This window comes from Panthera pardus, unplaced genomic scaffold, assembly GCF_024362965.1.
Source record: "Panthera pardus isolate Hobbes unplaced genomic scaffold, ASM2436296v1 HiC_scaffold_12, whole genome shotgun sequence".
NCBI lineage: Eukaryota > Metazoa > Chordata > Mammalia > Carnivora > Felidae > Panthera > Panthera pardus.
The window spans coordinates 106,133,538-106,154,027 of NW_026526677.1; the positions used below are offsets into that span (position 1 = coordinate 106,133,538).

The 20,490-nt window shown below is 42.5% G+C and overlaps 2 protein-coding genes across 8 annotated transcripts in view; one reads left to right on the top strand and one right to left on the bottom strand.

Moving 5' to 3' along the window:
* POU2AF2 (POU class 2 homeobox associating factor 2) overlaps positions 1–7,419 on the bottom strand; it is a 487,862-nt gene extending 480,443 nt beyond the window's left edge. For all 4 annotated transcript variants that reach the window (XM_053900520.1, XM_053900525.1, XM_053900522.1 and 1 more), the window contains exon 1: positions 6,353–7,419. The gene's annotated coding sequence lies outside the window, so the exon portion shown is untranslated. The remainder of the gene's footprint in view (positions 1–6,352) is intronic.
* The window catches only part of ARHGAP20 (Rho GTPase activating protein 20), a 127,790-nt gene continuing 112,621 nt past the window's right edge, over positions 5,322–20,490 (top strand). The window contains exon 1 of one of the 4 annotated variants that reach the window (XM_019469226.2): positions 5,322–5,447. Coding sequence is in view for 1 of the 4 variants with exons in the window: in XM_019469225.2 (XP_019324770.2) it covers positions 5,851–5,955 (105 nt within the window). In the remaining 3 variants the exon portion in view is untranslated. Of the gene's footprint in view, positions 5,448–5,717; positions 5,956–6,054; positions 6,402–6,545; positions 6,569–20,490 lie in introns of those variants that run through there. The other 3 variants (XM_019469225.2, XM_019469227.2, XM_019469228.2) reach the window with 3 other exon arrangements.

A 20,490-nucleotide genomic window follows, 5' to 3' on the forward strand; every position in this document is an offset into this window, starting at 1 on the left:
CTAAAAACATGTCAATTGAAATGCCTAGGAAAAACAAAGGAAAAGAAACCTAAAGGGCTTTGTGGGGGGAGAGATAGCACAGATTGTGCTTACCCTTGAAGAATGGGCAAGAGCATAAGGCATGTGGTAGAAAATAAATGATAATCAGTTAATTAATGTGATCTGACTCACAGAGCAACCTAAAACTCTGATGGAAAACAGACATTTCTCCTTTTTGCTGTTTCTTATTAAAATATCAAGTTGTTTTGTAATATAACATACACTTTAAAAATAATTAAACTAAGCCTCTGACCAGCAAGCAAGCTTACCATGAACTGAGTGGAAGGGTTTAGAGTCATATCTGGTTTTATCTCCCATGAAATGAATGGAACACAATTTATGATACTCCTCAGTCACAAGGAACAAAAATAAGACCATCAAGTGCAGGAGTTAAGAGCATGAGTTTTGGTGTCCTGGGTTTAATTCTGGCTCTTGGACTCAGTAGCCATATGATCTTTGATAAGTAGCTTAATCTCTCTGAGCTCTTCATTTGTATAGTAGGCATAAAAATACAAAACATTAGGCTTGTCTCAAAGATTAGGACAGTGTGTAAAGTGTTTAGCTTAGTGTTTGATGACCAAATACATATCTCCGTATCCTTCAAAGTTAACTCCCAATGAATGATAGCTATTATTATTATAATATAGTGACATCATAACCATATAGCCTTTAAACTCAGTCAGATCTGGGTTCAGTTCCTGGCTCCATCACTTTTTGGCTATGTCACCTCAGAAAGTTGCTAGTTTCTTGAGCCTGATTTTCATATTTAAAATGAGTATAAGAACACCAACATCTTTGGTGACAGTAGAGGTTAAATGAGATAACGCATGTAATGTACATCTAACACATGGCAGGCATTCAACAAATGCCAGTCATTTTTACCACTTTCCTCAGAGAACAATGTCCAAATTTTACCATAGAATCCAAGGTCCTTTGTAGTCTGGCCAAGCTCTTTTGCCAGCCTCAGCTCTTAACACCCTCCTTCTATAGTCCCCTTCCTCTTTTCTTCCTTCTCTGCTTTCCCTAACTTCTCCCACTTCATAAAACTTCTACTCTTAAATCTGGGATTCTATTCTTTAAGGAAATAACCCCCTTTGAGATTCCAGGCAAGGGATGAGAAAGGAAGCCCCTGTATCTGACCCCGATAATTAACTAAGCCAAAACCTCTCTTATATCAAGGCTCATAGTCACCTTGGGGACGGCTTGATCTCTTGCAGCAATAAGACACTGTCAACTTTTTCTCTTCGTGAAAAATTGTATCACTTTAAAACACACACACATACACACTCACTTGGTGTTTCTCATTCTTCTCTGGTCTCTATACCTCTCTTGCCAGTTTTTCATCTTCCACTACCTTACTGTTAGTAGTTACCCAGCACTAGAGACAGTGGTGACTATGACAACCATAGAGTTGTCATGAGCATTAAATGTAATAACGCAGCTGCAACTCAGTTTTAGCTGACTGTTGCTTGGAGAAATTTCACCCAGATTTCTATGTGAAATATCTTGATTTTTAAGGTTGGCAACAAATTTGAAAAAAAAAGAAGAAAGGTTTATATGTTGAAAAACACACCTGAATTCACTCTGTGGCCCCTCAGCTTGCAACCTTTGCTCTAGAAAATTCAGATAGCACTGCCCATGATTCTTGTGTGCATCTTGGGGCTTACAAGGATCACACTTGAGGACTCAACTTGACTATATTCCAAGCCCATGGCACAGTGTCTGGCACATAGCAGGCACACAATAAATATACATTTGATGAATGAGTTGCACAGACATCCCCTTTCATAGTTAAATTTATTCACTGTTACTCATTCTAATGGTTGGCTAAACATTTTGGTTTCATTCTTAGACTAGTTCCTGTTAAAGGTCTGCTATTGGTGTTTCCCAGCTGCTTCACTTTGCTATTCTTAGTACTTTGCTTTACAGTTTGTTTCAAAATATTCTGGATGCATCCTGCTTGTGTCAGACATGGTCATCACACTCCTTAAAATGCCTTGTCATCACTTTTATTTTCTGGCATCATCCTTTTCTGCAACATAACATTCCCAGTGCAGGCAAAATTCTTTCACGGTCTAAGGAATGATATAGGACTAGTCCACGGTTATTTCTCCCCCATCAGAGCATCTTCCTTCAACTGTATAGCTTAATGAAAATGGTTGTTTTTACTACTTCACTCATTCATTCAAAGCAAAGTTGTTGAAAAAAAATCATTAAGAGTGTAACTCTGCTTGGCACAAAGAAGAAAAGACAAAGCACAACCTTTAATTTCAAGAAGCATAAGCATGTAAAGGCAGGTAAAATAGATGATAATAGTGTAATGTAATGTGTGCTATGAAGAGAAGGAGGCACACGGGAAAGGCAGTATATGTAAGGGGTTAAGAGCACTTGTTCTGGGAGCGCCTGGTGGCTCAGTCAGTTGAACATCTGACTCTTGATTTCGAATCAGGTCATGATCTCACAGTCATGAGATAGAGCCCCACGACAGGCTCTTAACTGATAGTGCAGAGCCTGCTTGGGGTCTCTCTGTCCCTCTCCCCACCCCTGTCTGCTCTCTCTCTCTCAAAATAAATTAAAAATAAACTGTAATTTAAAAAAAAAGAGAGAGAGACAGAGAACTGGTTCTGGAACACAGCTCCCAGTTTCCAAGTTTGGTCTCACTACTTACCATCTGTTTGAACAAGTCATTTAACATCTTTGTGGCTTGGTTTTCCCAACTGTAAAATGGGGTGTAAGGGAATCTACCTTGTAGGATTACTATTAAGATTTAAGTGAATTAGTAGGTGTAAAATGTTTAGATTAGTATCTGGTATAAAGTAAGCACTCAATAAATGTCATGCTACTACCACAGAAGGTACACTTAACCCTGTGTGTGTGGTTGCTGTGTAGAAGTAGCTAGGTAGGGGCGCTGGTGGCTTAGTCGGTTAGGCGTGCAACTCTTGGTTTCAACTCAGGTCATGATCTCACAGTTTGGTTTGTGAGATCGAGCCTGGTGTCCAGCTCCACACTGACATCGCGGAGCCTGGTTGGGAGTCTCTGTCTCCCTCTCTCTGCCCCTCCCCCCCCTCAAATAATTAAATAGATATTTTTAAAAATTAGCTAGGTAAAGAGAAGTAAATTCAGAAAGATTTTCCGGAGGTAATTATTGACATAAAGATTTCTTTCCTCAACAAATTCTTATCAGGTATTTACTATACACCAGGAACTAGATGAATACATGTAAAACCACAGAGGTTGGAACATATAGATGGAAAACTTCCTAGACAATGGGAACAGCAGGTTCAAAGGCATGAAGATGTGAGAGGTCCAGGCGCTCTTGGAGGTGCAAATAGTTCAGTGTGAGGGAGAACAGGGTGAGTGAGGGTTGAAGTAGGGCAGGAGAGAAGACAAAGAAGTGGGACTGAGGCCTCAGATTGTAGGCAGCTTTGTATATCACACTGTGGCATTTGAAATTTATTACATAGACTTAGGAGCCAAGGAAGGTTTTAAGCTGGGGAGTGACTGTGATCAGATTTGTGTTCTCACAACATTATTCTGGTGATATTAATCTGAGCAAACACAATTTTCTTCACAAAGCGAGACCTCCCTCAAAACTCCTGAGTGGAATGGTATTTTTTATGCAAATCAAAATTCATGGAATTTGAAATAAAAGCACTTACAAATTCGGAACTGAAAGTGAGTTTTCCACATGTGCAGTATAAATAATACTTTGATTGGAGCATGAGATATTATCTCTGCCTAAAATAACCAACTCAGGCCTGGCCCTTCTGGATCTATCTCATATCCTTTCTGTGTCTCACTCATTCATTCAACTAACAAACATCTATTGTGCTGGACAGGGCTCTAGGCTCTTGAGATACAACAATAAACAACAAGATTTCTGACCCCTGGAAGACAAACATAAATCACATTAAACATAATAAATGAAATATTAAATGAAATGCATATTTTGTAAATATTTTATTTTCATAAATATAACTATTTCCTATTTAAGGAAATATTAGAAGGGGATAAGTATTATTGAAATTTAAAAAATGAAGCAGAGTAAGGAAAATTGGGATTGTCCATTCGTGATAGGAAACACAACAGCATGATTTCAACAAGGAATGAAAGGACTGCAAAGCCCTCTGTGATATAAAATTCATGACAAACTCTATGGTGGGTGAAGTCGGCACTACACATGGGTCTAAGCAGGGAGCCACCCCTGAAAAACTGTGTCTGTGCACACATATATCCATATATATATTAGAATGATTTATGTACACATGTATTATATAAATCAAGACTTACAAAGCCTGTATAAGTCTGCTTTGAACAATGTGATGTGGACAAGGCTTAAAATGGGCTGGAACATTTTCTCCCTGTTACTTCCATAATAAACAATTCCGGAGTTTGGGGTTGTGTGTGTGTGTGTGTGTGTGTGTGTCTGTGTGTGTGTCTGTGTGTGTGTTTTGGATAGCATCTCCTGCTTGGAACAGAGCCGGCCAGAGCCCCATTCTTCTACAACCTGTCCTGATAACAGCCCAACCCCACAGGAACCTCGATCTTTTTTTTTTTAACCACAAAAACAAATAAACCCCCTTCAACCACATAGTATCATGCAGTGGTGTCCTTCATTACTAATCCGCCCTTTCTGTAGTCCTGACTCCAAGGGAAGAATGCCACCTACCGAATCATCCGCACCAGCCAGTTGGTCCTGCAAAGTGCAGCAACACTCAACTCGACCCGGGTCGGCTCCAAATCCCCTCCCTCTGATTATTCTTTGGCCTTAAAAAAATTTGCCACTATTTGGGCTGTCAGGAAGTTATGCTCTCGGCGCAGATATCTGATAAACACTTCCACATATTGTAGCCTTCTCAATGGCTAAGCCAAATTTCAGAGTGCTCTCTCTTGCCTGCATGTTCCTTAACTGCGCTTTCACGTTCGGAATGCCAGTGTCTCTGCAGCCGCAGACAGCGGAAACCGCCGGTGCAAATTGTGCAGGGTCTGCTGACCTGCGGCTGCAGAAGCCAACGAGGGCTACCCAAACAGGCTAACGTTCGGGATTGCTCCAGAGGTTAAGCGACACTGGGGGCGGCTCAGTGTGCGCGAACGCGGCACCCTGCGACGCGCAGCTCCATCCCGAGGCTTTGCGGGTGGAGTAGGGGTGGGGGTGGGGGTGCGGGTGGGGGCGACCCCTCTGCAGTCCGCCGAAAGCGAGGCGGGAGTCACCGCAACTCCTCGGTTCGGGCTGAGGTCGCCGCGACTGCGCCGCCGCACGCGCCGCCGCGTCGCGGTCCCCCGCGGGCGCAGCGCTGACAGGAATGGGGGTCGGGTGCGCGTGGGCCGGGCGGCGGGAGAGGCGCGTGTCCGTGCCCTAGAGGTCCCCGTTCGTGACACGGGCCGGTGAGCTCCCGCGGGTTGGCAAGGTCAGTCGGTCGCCTGTACCCCTAGCAGAGCCGTGTCTGCAGAGAAAGACGCCCGTCCCCGCGCGCCGCAGTCCGAGGCAGCCGCTGGGAGCGCCGCGGCCCGGGGACGGCGGCCGGGGGCGGGTCCCCGCGCGGGGCGCCCGGCGCGGAGGGGGCGGGCCCGAGGCGGGGCGGGCCGCGGCGCGGACTGGCGGTCGCCGCCGCAATCGCCTGCAGCCCGCGGTGGTGAGCGCAGCGGCGGTGCATGGCCCCGACGGGAGGCGCGCCGCCCGCACCCGGAGCCCGGCTCCCAGCCTGAGCGCCGCAGCCGCCTCGGGCCCGCGCGTCCTCGCTCTGGCCGCCGTCCCGAGGACATGACCGCGTAGCCTCCTCCTGGGCTGGGCTCTGCGGGAAAGTCTTCTTCATGGAAGCGATGTCCCCCCAGCAGGAGACTCTAGGGGGGCAGCCGGGGCGCTCCTCTTCTCTGACAGGAGTGTCTCGGATCGCGGGAGGCCCCGGCACCAAGAAGGTGAGGACGTTGAGCGGCGCCCCCCGCCCGCCGCCGCCGCCGCCGCCGCCGCCCCACTCCCCGCGCGCGCCCTCCGCGCCGCCACCGCCGCGCGCGAGCCGACCGCCTCGGGGATTTAACGCTCGAGGCTCGCGGCCCGCTGCGTGTGTCCCGGGACGTTCCCGCCTTCCCCGCCCTCACGGCGCCGCCGTCTCCCAAGTCACCCCGAGACCCCCCGGGCCCTCAGCGTCTAGAGTCGTAATCGCTCCCGGAGCGGCCCCGCAGCCTCCCTCCCCGCGTCCGTCCGCCGCGGGGTTGGCGGCCCGGCTGCTTTCAGTCGGGGCGCGCGGGCCGGCTTTGGGGCACCGCCTGTCCCCCGTCCACCGCCCCCCCCGAAACCCCCCCCCCGGCCGCTCACCGCCAGCAGACGGGTCAGCTTCGAGTCGTCAGGGCCCGCGCTGAGGAAGGTAGGAGGGCGGGCTGCGGCGCTCAGCCCCTCACCTGGACGCTGAGGCGCGGCCGCTGCGCGGGGTTTTGTGGGGTGTTTTTGGAGGGGGGGGTCGGTTCCTGCGCCCCGCGCGGAGCTTCCGCCACGGCTCCGGGTCCGTGGAGTGGTTGGTGGTCAGACCCGCAGGTATGGTTGGGATGCTAACGGTCTGCAAAGCGGGGACACGGTGGTTTGGGTCGGCCTGGAACCGGACTGGGTGGGGCCGGAGGGCTGCGGGGAGGGTCGCGGGGGCCGGGCACAGGGGCCTTCGTCCTGCGGGTTCCCCGGGCCGCGGCGGGGCCGGAGTGGGGCCCGGGCGTGGGCGTGGAGTGGCGCGGGGGTGCCCCGCCAGAGCCGGGAGGGGACGCGGACGACAACTTGTGGCGTTCCGCTCCCGCGCACCCGGCCGCTATGCTGCGTGCCGGTACCGACCCGGCCCGGCGTCTTGGAAAGGTCCCCGGAGCAAGTGCACGTGGCCTCGAGCCCCCGGCCTCTGCTGCAAGGCTCTCCGGGGACTGGATTTGGGGGTGTCTGGCAGCAGCCCTCGCCCTCCTCTCCTCCCCCCTCCCCCCTCCCAGGACCTCCTGGTATTTGGCCTTTTATTGCCCTGTGTCTCGGTGGTGCCCTCCCAGCTTCTGTGGAAACACACGGGGATTAGAGGAGATCGCCGAACTCTTCCCAGAGAAATGCCTGGAGGCACTGCATTTATATTAGAGCCTGGAGGGGCTGCTCAGGCCTTCCTTTGGTGCGGATCTCACAGCCTTTCCTGAGTCTGCCCAGCAGGGTCCTGGGTTGGCTGAAGGTCAGTTGAGGAGAGCTGAGGTGGTGCTCCGGAGTATCGAAGGGAATGGGAGCTGCCAAGGACGTTGACCGTGTCGCGGAGCCACCTAGGAGTGCCCATGAACTTGGTGATTTATGTATGGGCTGTAGAGCTGGCCAGCCTTTGATGTATTGAGGCTATGGTTTGTCCTTGTCGCTCTTCCCCTTGCGAGATGAGACACAGGGATAGCGTGTGTGTGTGTGTGTGAGAGAGAGAGAGAGAGAGAGAGAGAGAGAGAGAGAGAGGGAATTTACCAGGCTAGCGCCACATTCAGGAAGGTAAATGAATGTTCAAAGTAATTGACACAGATTTTAAAGCATTTTTTTTTTTATTCTTGCAAACTTAAGGAATTGGGAAAATTCGAAAATTTATATTCCTGGACAGTTGTCTTCCTTTTTTTACTAAGGGAAATTAAGCATACTGGCAAAGGGCTTTGGAGTAGCTTGATCATTTATCAAGTAGTACTTGTTGAAGAAATGAAAGGTTGCCTCCAGTCTTAAGCCATTGTCCTTAAGATGCTGTCCTTCATTATACATCATAATGGGTTGTCACATTACCAGCAGTTTTTTTTTCTTTTCTTTTTCTTTATTAACTTAAACGAAATGGATTTTGCTAACCTGGTCATTCTACAGCTTTTTACTCCCTTTGGGGCAGAAATGAGGTTGAAGAACTGTTTTATTTTGCATTTAATATTTTTTTTTCCAGAAAAGTGCATCTCTGCATATTTTAAATAGTAACAGGCATGCCTTGATTCCAGACCTCCATGTTAGCAATAGAAAGGAATAATAATAATAAACATTTCCAAAATGTAGCTCATAGAATCATTGCCATTTATACTGTTGTGGACTCCAGTCTTCATGTAACCCAAATATCCAACGGATTGATCTTTTTTATGTTTCATCTTGCCTTTTTGGTGTTTGGTAGTTTTAGTGAGTCACAAGACTTCTAAAAAAGTCTACTCTGCGGTTGTAGTGTTAATTTCCAAGGCTTGGATCAATGTTGTTTAAATTGACAGTTACAATCAACATTATAAAACATTAACTAGGAAAATGGTAGCAAGTTAGTAATGATAAGTACAGTTTTGTAGTACTTCTTTTTCTCTATTTCATACATGTATATGTATTTTGGGTAGTAATGTAAAATGTGTTTTTTTCTAATTGGTCAGAATTTTTAAAGACAAGTTTATTGGCCAAATCACTGTGGGGAATCAGTTCACCTGGCTTTTCTTTCTAGTTCTATTGCTCTCTTAATGATCTTGAGGAAATCACTTAACTTGTTTCGTTGTCCTCATTTGCAAAATGGGAATCAAAAGGGTAATGGTGCAGAAACTGCTTTGAAAAGCATATAGATGGAAATTGTATCCATTATTCTATGAAAATAAGGTGATCTTGAATAAGAGCACAAACAAAACAATAGCATCTTGCAAGCTAGTCATCCTGAGAGACTTTTAATCCAGTGTACTGCATTGCCTAAAATATGGCTCACATTCCCAGAAATTAACTGTCAAGAAGGCAGTTTCATACAATGTGGTGAAATTTGGAGTGTGTTGACCTAGGTTCAAGTCTCTACTGTGTTGGTACTATCTTTCTGACCTAGGAAAATTACTTAAACTTAACCATCAGTTTCTTATTTGTAAAATGAAAATAACAATAGTTAGTACCTACCTTCTCAAGATTGTTGGGAATATTAAATGTCAAATTGAGTGAATATTGTCATATAATAAGCATTCAGTATTAGCCCTAATTGAAGTTTCTCCCAAATTTGTAGTATACTGTGTGACACTTGTTTAAGCCAAAATCTCGGATTCATTTTTGACTCCTCTCATTTCCTTACTCTACAGCAACCTTCAGAAAGGCCAGTCAACTGTTATTTCAAAGCGTTATCTTTAATTTCTCCACCTCACATCTACTGCTGCCGCTGTCGTCCAGGCCAAACCACCACCATCTCTCCCTTCTACCTTTGCAGAAACTCCCTAACCTTGTCTAACATCTTTCTTGTTCTTCCCTGGCCCCATTTCCACTTAGCAGCGCCAGGACTTTAAAAACATAAATTGTATTGCTCACTTGTTTAAAGTTCTGTAGTGGCTTTCCATCATGTTTAGAATAAAATTCAGACTCCTTTTCTTAGCTTTCTCTATTTCTCCCACCTTATCTACCTTTTCTATCTTGTGTATTTGCAGCCACGTGGATCTTCTTTTTCACACATCAGACCTTCATATTCATTCCTCTTCATTACCTCTGCTTCTGCCACAGGTCTTTGCAATATTGACTTCCTCATGTTGTTCACGTGTTAGGTCCTAGAAGCCTGTTCTGACTGCCTAAGTGGAAGTTCCCTCTCAGTCATTCTGTGTACCTTCTGTTGTTGTTGTTCTGCTTTTTTTTTTTTTTTTTTTTTTTTTAGTGTTTATTTTTGAGAGGGGGAGGGGCAGAGAGAGAGAGGGAGACAGAATTTGAAGCAGGCCCTGGGCTCTGCACAGAGCCTGACGTGAAGCATGAACTCATGGACCACGAAATCATGACCTGAGCTTAACTCAGAAGCTTAACTGACTGAGCCACCCAGGCACCCCTCTACCTTCTGTTTTATTGTCATCTTAGCATTCATCCTTACCTATTTGCTTACTTACTTCTTGTTATGTTACCTGATCCCTTCACCAGATTGTGAAAACCATGAGAATAAGGCTCTTACTTGTGTTGTTCAAGGCTGCCTCTCCATTGCTTAGGACAGTGCTACATATTAGGTACTCAATAAACGTTAGTTGGTTTATGTACGACCATGAACAGGACAGATATGGCCCCTGTGTTCAGAGTTTTTTATGTAGACCAGACTCAGCAAACCTTTTCTTAAGGGGCCAGATAGTAAATAATATAGGTTTGTAGACCGTAAGATATCTGTTACAGCCATCCACGTTGCTGTTATAGCAGATAAAGCTGCCATAGACAGTATGTAGTTGAGTGGGCATAACTGTGTTCCAATAAAGCTCTACTTAGAAAAACAAGTGGTTGGGTCCCTGGTGTATAGTTTGCTGACCCCTGGCTTAGATCATTGCTGTTGATTTTTTCATTGACCCCTGGCTTAGATCATTGCTGTTCAATTTTCTGTGCTGATGAAACTGCTCTTGATCTACGATGTCCAGTTTGATAGCCACCAGCTACATGTGACTGTTGAGCACTTGAAATGTGGCTAGTACAACTGAAGAACTAAAAAAATTTTTAATGGCTTCATTGAGCTATAATTGACATACAATAAACCATACGCATTTAAAGTATATAAATCCATAACCTTTGACATATGTGTATACTTGTGAAACCACCACCACAGTCAAGATAATGAACATATTTATCATCCCCTAACATCTGTGCCCCTTTCTAATTCCTTAGTTTCCTCCCCATTTCTAGGCAACCATTGGTCTGTTTTCTGTCAATACAGATTAATTTTCATTTTCAGTAATTGTATATAAATGAAATCATACTATGTATTTTTTTTTTGGTGTGGCTTCTTTAATTCAATATAATTATTTGAAGATTCATCCATGTTTTTGCATATGTAAGCAGTTCAGTTCATTGCTGAGTAGTATTCCATCATGTGGAGAAACCAGTTTGTTTATCCCTTTACCTGTTAATAGGTATTTGTGTTGTTTCCACATTTTGGCTATTACAAATAAAGTTGCCGTGAACATTCATGTACAAGTCTTTGTATGGACCTACACTTTCATTTCCTTTGGGTAAACACTTAGAGGTCGAATGGCTGCATCATATTTTAGGTGTATGTTTAACTTTTTAAGAAACTGTCAGATTGTTTTCCAAAGTGGTTTTACATTCCCACCAACAGTGTATGAGTCTAATTTCTCCACATGTTTACCTACACTTAATTATCTTTTTGATTATAGTCATCTTAGAAGGTATAATGTAGTATTTCACTATGGTTCTGGTTTTCATTTCCCTAATGACCCATGTTGAGCATCTTTTTATGTGCTTACTTGTCATCCATGTGTTCTTGTTAGTGAAGTGTCTATTCAAATATTTTGCCTAACTTTAATTGGATTTTCAGTTTTCATATTATTGAGTTTTGAGAGTTATTTGTGTATTCTGGACTCAAGTTCTTTGTCAGATATGTGATTTATAAATGCTTTTTTCCTGTCCTGTGGCTGGTCATTTTATTCTTTTAACAGTGTCTTTCAAGGAACTGAGTTCTTAATTTTGATGAAATCCAAATTTGTCATTTTCTTTAATTTTACTTATTTATGAGTTATTTGAATTTAAATTCAAGTTGCCACATGAGTCTAGTGGATAATATACTGGAAAGCACAGGTTGAGAGGAAGAGACAAAAACAACAATAATAACAAATTAATAAATGGTGATAACTGTTATTTAAAACAACAAATGCAATGCCAATTTAGACAAACATGGATGTGCAGGTAGGCCACTCTAGAATTAAGGTTTCAGGGAAAGCCTCTTTTAAGTGAGGCTTTACTCTTTTATGAGTGGAAACGAGATGCTGTAAAAAGATTTCAAAAAGTGGGAGCAATTATTTAAAGATCCTGAAGCAGGAAAGAGTCTGATGCATTTCAGGAGCCAGTCTGTAGATGCTGTATTAGAAGCTATTCTCTTTATTTTAATAGCCACATTTATTATTTTAACCTGAAGCAGAATTTCTTACCTGGTTTATCCACCTTTATTCACTAGTCAGATAATTTGATTACTTCTAGAAAGCAAGGATTTTCTGTCACTTAGGCTCTTCAGAAGACACACAATAGATTTGTATAGTAATTTCTAAAAATATGGTTCTAAAAGATAATAGAAATATATATATGTATATATATATACTTATATATATATAATGCTTCTGGATAATGAATTCTCGATAAAACTCTGTATAAATCTTCTGGGTAATGTATCTTTGAAGATATCTACATTTGGGATAGAGCAGTTTTTATGAAATGAAATGGAAGCACATATTAGAATAATTTTGGTTAGGGATCACTTGTGTCATACTCAAGCACCCTCTTGGGTTTCATGTGTTAATTGAAAACTTCTTAAATAAGATGGGTGTTGGGATACAGAAGACAGACTTACAGGCGCAGAAAGTCAGTCAAAGCAATAGGATTTTAAAATAGCTCCAACATTTTAAAATGTGGCAGCTGTTGTTGTACACTTCATTCTGTCTTTTCTTTCTGCATTCTCTGGGTCCAGATCTGTTTATAGCAGCTCATGGTAGAACACCCACGAGAGCCAACTTTGGCCATGTGTGTGTGTCTTATGCTGGGGTTTGAATGAAACATCTTGGTGAGTAAGCTTTAGTTTTACTCTGTAATACTGAGAAAATATTGTATTTGTGGTTAAACCAGGATCCTACTGAAGCCTTTTCCGGTGTTATTCACAAAGTGAATTTCATAAAATCAGGTACATGAAGTGGTTTCGGCTGAGAGGAGTCTGGAAGTATCAAGATCTGAATTAGATTAATGAAAAATGGCCTCTGTTATCACTGGTGTGAACTCTGAACTTGTGAATGTACTTTGTTTCTTTGTCTGTAAAATGGTGGTGATAATCCATGTCTTGTATATCTCAAGGTTGTTTCTTATGGGTCAAAAGAAGAAAGTATTTTCTGCACTTTTGAAAAAACTGAAGAAGTCAATTAGTATCTTTTAGCAGGTGGAAGGAGGGGTAAAGCAATAAAAAGAGTTTTATTTCATTGAATTTAATACAAGAATATTTACATGCAAATGAGTGAATGCTGTCTTATTGGGCTCAGGCTGCCATAACAAAATGCCATAAATTGGGTAGTTTAAACATCACACATTGATTTCTTACAGTACTGGAGGCTCCGAATTCCCATGAACTCAGTGTCGGCCAATTCAGTTCCTGGTGAGAGTTTACTTTTGGCTTGTGATTGGCCATCTTCTTTCTGTGTCTTCATGGAAAGGGTTGGGGGAATCAGGGAAAGGAAGAGAGAGGAGGATGGAACTAGTTACTTCTGGTCTCTTCTTATAAGGGCACTAATTTCATCACAGGGGCCTCACTTTCATGACCTCCTTTAAACCTAATCACCTCCCCAAAACCCCACCTCCTAATACCATCACAATGGGAATTAGGGCTTCAACATCTGAATTTGAGGGGGACATGGACATTCAGTCCATAACACTGTCTTTCAAAGGAGTCACCCTTGAAGGTCATAAATGTCAAATAAGATGGAAACTTGAGCAGAAAGATAAGAATTTAATGTTTATAATGTATGGGATAGTAAAAATTTTAAAACCTCTTTATGTGAATGCCTAACTGTATATAATACACATCAATGATATGAGGTAAGAATTATTAACCTATTTCTGCAGAAGAAGGAGCTGAGCTCTGCCAAGGCTACATGTAGTAAGCAGCAAAGCTGAAATTGGAACCAGATCTTCAAACTCTATTTCTCTTCCTAACTAGATTATAGGTGCTGTTGTTGTTATTTATAATATTAGATATAAGAGAGAGTAGATCTGAATTCTATGTAACCAGCTGAGAAAAGCACATTTGAGAGGTTTTTATCCTGAGAGGTAATTTCATTCTTTGGGGAGCAGAGTCTGTCTCCAGTTTTTCCATCTACCATTGAATGTTATGTTCACTGCTGCCTTAGGTAAACGTTAGGTAAATGCATTAGTCAGGGTTCTCCAGAGAAACAGACCAATAAAAGTCCCATGATCTGCCATCTGTAAGCAAAAGACCCAGAAAAGTGTAGTTTAATTCACCACTGTCTTTTCCTGAGTCAAGAGGAGGAGAGATGTCCCAGCTTAACAGTGAGGCAGTAAAAAAGGGGCACATTTCTCCTTCCTCCACTCTTTGTTCCATGAAGGCCCTCCAGAGATTGAATGGTGCCCACTCAGTGTGGGGAAGGCAGTGTGCTTTATTGAATCCAATGAGATAAATGGTGATCTCATCCAGAAATAGTTCACAGACATACCTAGACATGTTTAATCTGGGAATCTGTGGACAATCAAGTTGACTGATAAAGTAAATCATCACAATAAATATGAACCAATAGTGACAATCAATGCTACAGTCATTGGTCTGATTACGTTGGAAATGTGTAATTTTTATGCCTTGGTAGCTGTCATTTTCAGAAGTTTTATTTAAGGCACTTGTTGTACTTCCGGAGTTCCTCAGCCAGGCCTATTTGCCACACTGATCTATCAGTCTTGCTCACTGTTGGAAAGCTTGTCATATTCCCCAAACTTCTAGAACTGCAGTTCCAAGTTATGTGTGGGTGCAATGAATTCTGTGCCTCAGATGATTCCACTATGGACAGTAACATGTTTGGGAAACCCAGTTGAAACTCTCTCAATTCAGAAAACATTTTATATCCTGAATCGTTTTTTAAATGTTTATTTAACTTTGAGAGAGAGGGAGCACATGTTAGTAGGGAAGGGGCATAGTGAGAGGAGAGAGAGAGCATGTGTATGAGTAAGGGAGAGAGAGAATCCCAACCAGGCTCCACGCTATCAGCACAGAGCCCGATGCCGGGCGCCATCCCACAGACTGTGGGATCATGATCAAATCCAATGGGTCAAAATCAAGAGTGAGACTCTGAACCTACTGAGCCACCCAGGAGCCCCTTATGTCCTGAATCTTGAGTATAGGAAGACATTCCATATGCTTCCTGGTTATTCCATTTCATACGCTTCCTATAACTATGCTTCTATAGTTGTTTTTATTTAAAATGTGAGCACAATATTGCAATTTGACATGGCAAAAGAAAAATTATTTTTTTTCTGAATCTAACATTCGTAGTTAGGACAGAATAAATTATGTTTTTATGGAATAAAATTTAGGACAATCTTATTTTTACACATTGATATAAAAAGTAATTACCAATTTAAAGTAAAATAGTCAATCTGGAGAGTTGCAACTTAATGGACTTGAGTATTGACAAGTCACAGATACCTAAATAGTGCAGTTGTCGCTTTCAGTAGTGAAGTGAAGATTGTTGTGAAGCAGTTTCTCACTGTCCGTTTTGTCCCGGGTGTGGTTTGGTGGAATGTGTGTGGACAGAAGGTGGAACATGTTCCGTGGACCAGGAGAGGTGAGACGGCTGATGGCGCCTGCAGAAAATGGGACTTGAGTAACCGAGGTGTCTGAATTCCTTCATAGTTCTTATCTTGCCTCCAGGACTTGGTGGCTGTGCTTCGCAAAGTAAAGATATCTTCTGCCTTAAAGGACCACGTAACAACATAACCAAAATATGTGATTATACAGCTTGCCTTCCTGGAAGTTATCCGTAGCTGAAAATGTACTAGATTTCAATTTAAATTGCCACTAACGTGTTATAAACTACAGTGTCACAAAAATAAGTGGGTGTATAGCATCAGGGTTATGTATGTGCATGTATACACACACTCGTGTACATAGTGCTTTGAAGAAATGTATGTGCATCACATTACTGTGATCTGTTGGAGTTTCATGACTCATACCTCTCATGTCTCCAGAGCATTTAGCAAAAACCTCTGCTACAGGGTGAATGTTTGTGCCCTTTCTCCAAATTCATGTTGAAGGCTAACCCCCAGGATTAGACGCCGGGGCCTTTGGGAGATAATTAGGTTAGATGAGGTCACGAGGGCAGAACCCTCATGATGGGATTAGTGCCCTACTGAGACCAGAGAGCTTGCTCTCTCTGTGTGTTTCTCTGTCTCCCCATATGAGGTGACAGCTAGAAGACAGCCTTCTACAAACGAGAGAGAGAGGGTCTTCACCAAGAACTGAATCTGCTGGTACCTTGACCTTGGACTTCCCAGCCTCCAAAAGTATGAGAAATCGGTGTCTGTTGTTCAGTCCACCAGGTCTATGTTATTTTGTTATAGTATCCTGAACATCCTGCCTCTAAGATAAACTTTTGTTGAGAGGAACGTCTGCTCTCCCGCTCTTCCTGTTGGTATCTCAAGTGTTCTAGATCACAGGGACTCTGCAGATGCCGGTGTGTGCAGAAAGCCTGCGGGGTGAATGCTCAGTTCGGTAGTAGCAACTGCAGCGGTTTTTCTGAAGCAACCTTGGATGGGGGTGGGGTTCAGCCTTTGTTTACTTATGAAGACTTGGCTACAGCGTGGGAGCTGGAAAGGGAGCAGAGGAAGCTGCCCCCTGTCAGCCACCAATAATGGGGCTTGCAGGCAACACGGCCCAGTTTATTTTACAATTTTGTTTCAGTCTGATTTTCCTTATCTAGGACAAGTTTAGATTAGAAACATCCGACCAGCAGCAGAAATAGGCCTGTCAGCGCTGTATGTCAGCGCTGTGCTGGGCAGCCTTGACCTAATTTTGACGGACAGCTGTCACATGGCACAACTGAAAGGTAACACCTATTTCTGGATGTTTGGTCACTTGTGTAGGGACTCTGAAAATGGAACATATGTGTGCCCACTTCAGCTCACATTTCAGAGATCTGGAAAACCCAGCTGCTCTGTGGCCTTTTGCCTTCCTTGTTTACCTGGGTCCTAATTTACACCTAGGAGAGTGTCTGTATTTTCTCTTCCACCCCTGCATTCGTCTTCTTGAACCTCAGCTTTGGCAATAGTCATTACCTGGTTATTCTCTGTCTGAATCTAGATAGACCTGGGCCTGTTTCCTATTCTCATTTTATACATTCTTGGTTTTTTTGTTTTGTTTTGTTTTTACTATGATGGTTTTTGGACTTGATTACTATACTCTTCCCCTGTGCATGAGAAAAGTCAGAGGAGGCTGTAATGGTAGAGCCAACCATTAGAGCTGTGTGAGATACCCTCAGCCCCTTAGCCTTTGGGCAGGTAGATGGGTACCAGGGCATCCGCAGAACCTCTTTGTTTACCACAGTGTGCCATGGATGTGTAAATAATATCATATTGTATGGGCCATGATGTGTATGATGTATGGAAAAGATGTAGTGAAGCCCTGCCTTGTAAGGGGTTTTGAGGGAGAGGGCATTGGTGTTTGACCCTGTCTACTCCGGGATGCTCCCGAAAAGGAATGCGTTGGACCAGAGGTTGAAACTGGTGACTTTGCCACAAAAGAATGTCCAGCCAACTTCAGGGCCCTCACTGATACTCCAGAAGCCCTATGGGTCCGGTGGAGGCAGAGGAACAAAGAATAACGTGTAAGGGGAGTCCTACCGTCCTCATATTTATGTATGTAGAGTATGTATGCACTCTAAAGCACTCCTCTATATGTTACAGTGTCACATCACAGTGCTTTCCAATCAGAGGTCTCGCACATAGAATCTTATTCTGTTCTTTGTGGTAGGTGGGACAGTTATGTCATCTTACAGAGAAGACTCAGAGGTTAAGTGCTAGAAACAGGGTGCAGAATTTAGGTCCAGTGCCTCCTAACGCAGAGCCCATTCTTCTACATTACATAGATTCTCATGTTTATTGTTTTATTTCAAAGTGGTTGTCTCCTAGAAAGAAGAAATATAGCCAAAAGTAAAAACATTACTTAATCTCTGAAAAGAGCTTCTATTCTTGTACAACAGTCTACCGTGATGACATTTGTTTTAATCGAATGCTCACATTGGTTCTGGGTAGGATGATTATGAGTAAATAGAAGGTCATTCACATCACAGACCAAACTGCCAGTAGCGAGAAGCTTCAGCTCACCCAGCGGTCAAAACATGGTTGTAATACTAGGACCTAGAAGCAAGGCAGAAGGTTAAAATTAATGTTCTTGTTTCCTTGCAGAGCCAGTGTCTTTGAGGTACGTCTCCACAAATTAAAAGCTGCCTGTGTGTTGGGAAGACCAGAAAGAAACTGTTTATTGCTTGCAAAATTGTACAGACCATTCACAAAAGGATTAGCTTTGTCAAATTCGAATAAGCTAATTTGTAAACTTGATTTTTTTTTCTAGCCTTGAAACTTAAATTCTTTAAAAGCTTTCCTCAAAGCCCTTGTTTTGATGCTATGGTCATTTTAAATGTTTGAAAATGACTTCACATTTGACTTAAATTCAGTGGAAATGCTTGGATTTTTTCGTTATAAAAGTGACTGTCACAGAAGAAAGTATGAAAACTTGCAGTTTATCTGACTTAAATCTTTCATCCTGCTCCTTTCTTTTGAAAGGCATTCTTTTCCTGTAATCTCTGTGAGAACTAAGGATGACCAGATTCAGAGTGATTTAGAGGTCCAAAACTCATACGGTATCTCTTGGTTGATATGAAGTTAAACTTCAAGTGAGGGACTACATGCAGGTTTTTATGTAAACAGTGTTTTCTGAGTTGTTGAAAATAAAAGAACAGAACTTTTTTTCTTCAGTTACCTGTTTACAATTTCATTTTCCTACATAGACATGCTTGTATTACCACCATGAACTCTCATGCAGGCAGTGTTAAGTCGCTGACTTCAGATACTGCTACTGAAATTTTACTGCATGAAAATAGTGAGTAAGGCTAGGGCACCATGGAGGGGAGGGGAGAGGAGGGGGGGAGGGCCAGTGGCAAACCCCAGTAGACAGGTAGGCATACTCCTCAGATCTGTGAGGAATTCAAATGGAGAGCCACTCAAACAGTTGGTACAAAAACATGTTGAACAAAATGCAAACAATTTTCATTTTCTTATATGCTACTACAGATGATTCTTATACAAATAAAATTATGGCTCTTGGTTGTGAACCAGTTTGCTGGGATGGAACCCAGTGTTTTAGTAGTTTGGTATTTAGCTCTTTTTTTTTCTTTTTCATAGTTTTATTGAGCTATAGTTCACATACCATACAGTTCACTCATTTAAAGTATATGATTCAGTGGCTTTTAGTCTATTGCAAGAATTGTGAATCCATTGTTACAGTCAGTTTCAGGACATTTTCATTACCCCAAAAAGGAACACCACGCCCCTTCATCATCACATCCCAGTCACCTTATGTCCCCAAACTCTGGGCAACCACTAATCTACTTTAAGTATATAGATTTGTTTATTCTGGATTTTTCATATAAATGGGGTCATACGATACGTGGTCCTTTGGGACCTGACTTTTAATTAGCATAATGTTTTTAAGATTCATTCATGTTGTTACACATGTCAGTACATCTTTTATTGCCAAGTAATATTCCATTATATGGATATACCACATCGTGTTTATTCATTCATCAGTTGATGGACACTGGGGTTGTTTCCACTTTTTAACCGTTATAAATGATGCTTCTGTGAAGATTCACGTGCACGTTTTGTGTGGATTTGTTTTCATTTTTCTTGAGTATGTACCTGGAGGAATAGCAGGATCATATGGTAACTCTGTGTTTAGCCATTTGCAGAACCTCTGAACTATTTTCCAAAGTGATGGCACCATTTTACATTCCCACCAGCATTTTATGAGAGTTCAATTTATCCACATCTTCAGTAGCACTTCTTATGTCTTTTTTATTACAGCCATCCTAATGAGTATAAAATGATAGTTCATAGTTTTGATTTGCATTTTCCTGATGGCTTATGATGTTGAGCATCTTCTCATATACTTATAGGCCATTTGTGTATCTTCTTTGGAGAACTGCCCATTCATATTGTTTGCCCATTTTAAAATTGGAGTATTTATCTTTATTGAATTGTGGCAATTCAGTAACAATTCTTTATATACAAATCCTTTGTCAAATTTTCTTCCATTCTGTGGGTTTTGTTTTCACTTCCTTAACAGTGACCTTTGAAGCACAGAAGTTTTTAATCTTGACAGTATCCAAGTTATCTGTTCTTTTTCTTTTGTTGTTTGTGCTTTCAGTGTCATATCTAAGAAACCACTGCCCAATCCATAGTCACAAATATTTCTGCCCATGTGTCCTTCTAAAATTTTTTACAATTTCACCTCTTTTAGATCTTTGATCCATTTTGAGTTAATTTTTATATATGGTATGAGGTAAGATCCAACTTAATTCTTTTGCATGTGCTTGGCCAGGTGTCTTTGTACCTTTTGTTGGCAGGTAAATAACTTTAACCAGCAGATGTTTACCGTGTAGCTCAAAGAGGTACGTCAACAGCACTATGTCAAAAGATGTAGTTTGTGTTGTATAAGGATGGCTCATAACTATACAGCTCACAGCAAATGCTTACATTTGCTTGATGATAGCATTCCAGCAGAGCCCCTTAAAGGTTTATGTGTTTTTCTGCGAGTGTGTATTTAGGGATAGCGATATAGGTATGGAGAATAGTAGGTTTTAAAATTCATATAAAGCTTTCATTTATTGAGTACATACTTTGTGCCAGGCTTTGTAATAGGCTTGGGGAATGCAGAGATAGACCTACCACAGAGCAGAATTTCAGTAAATAATTGTTGAAGG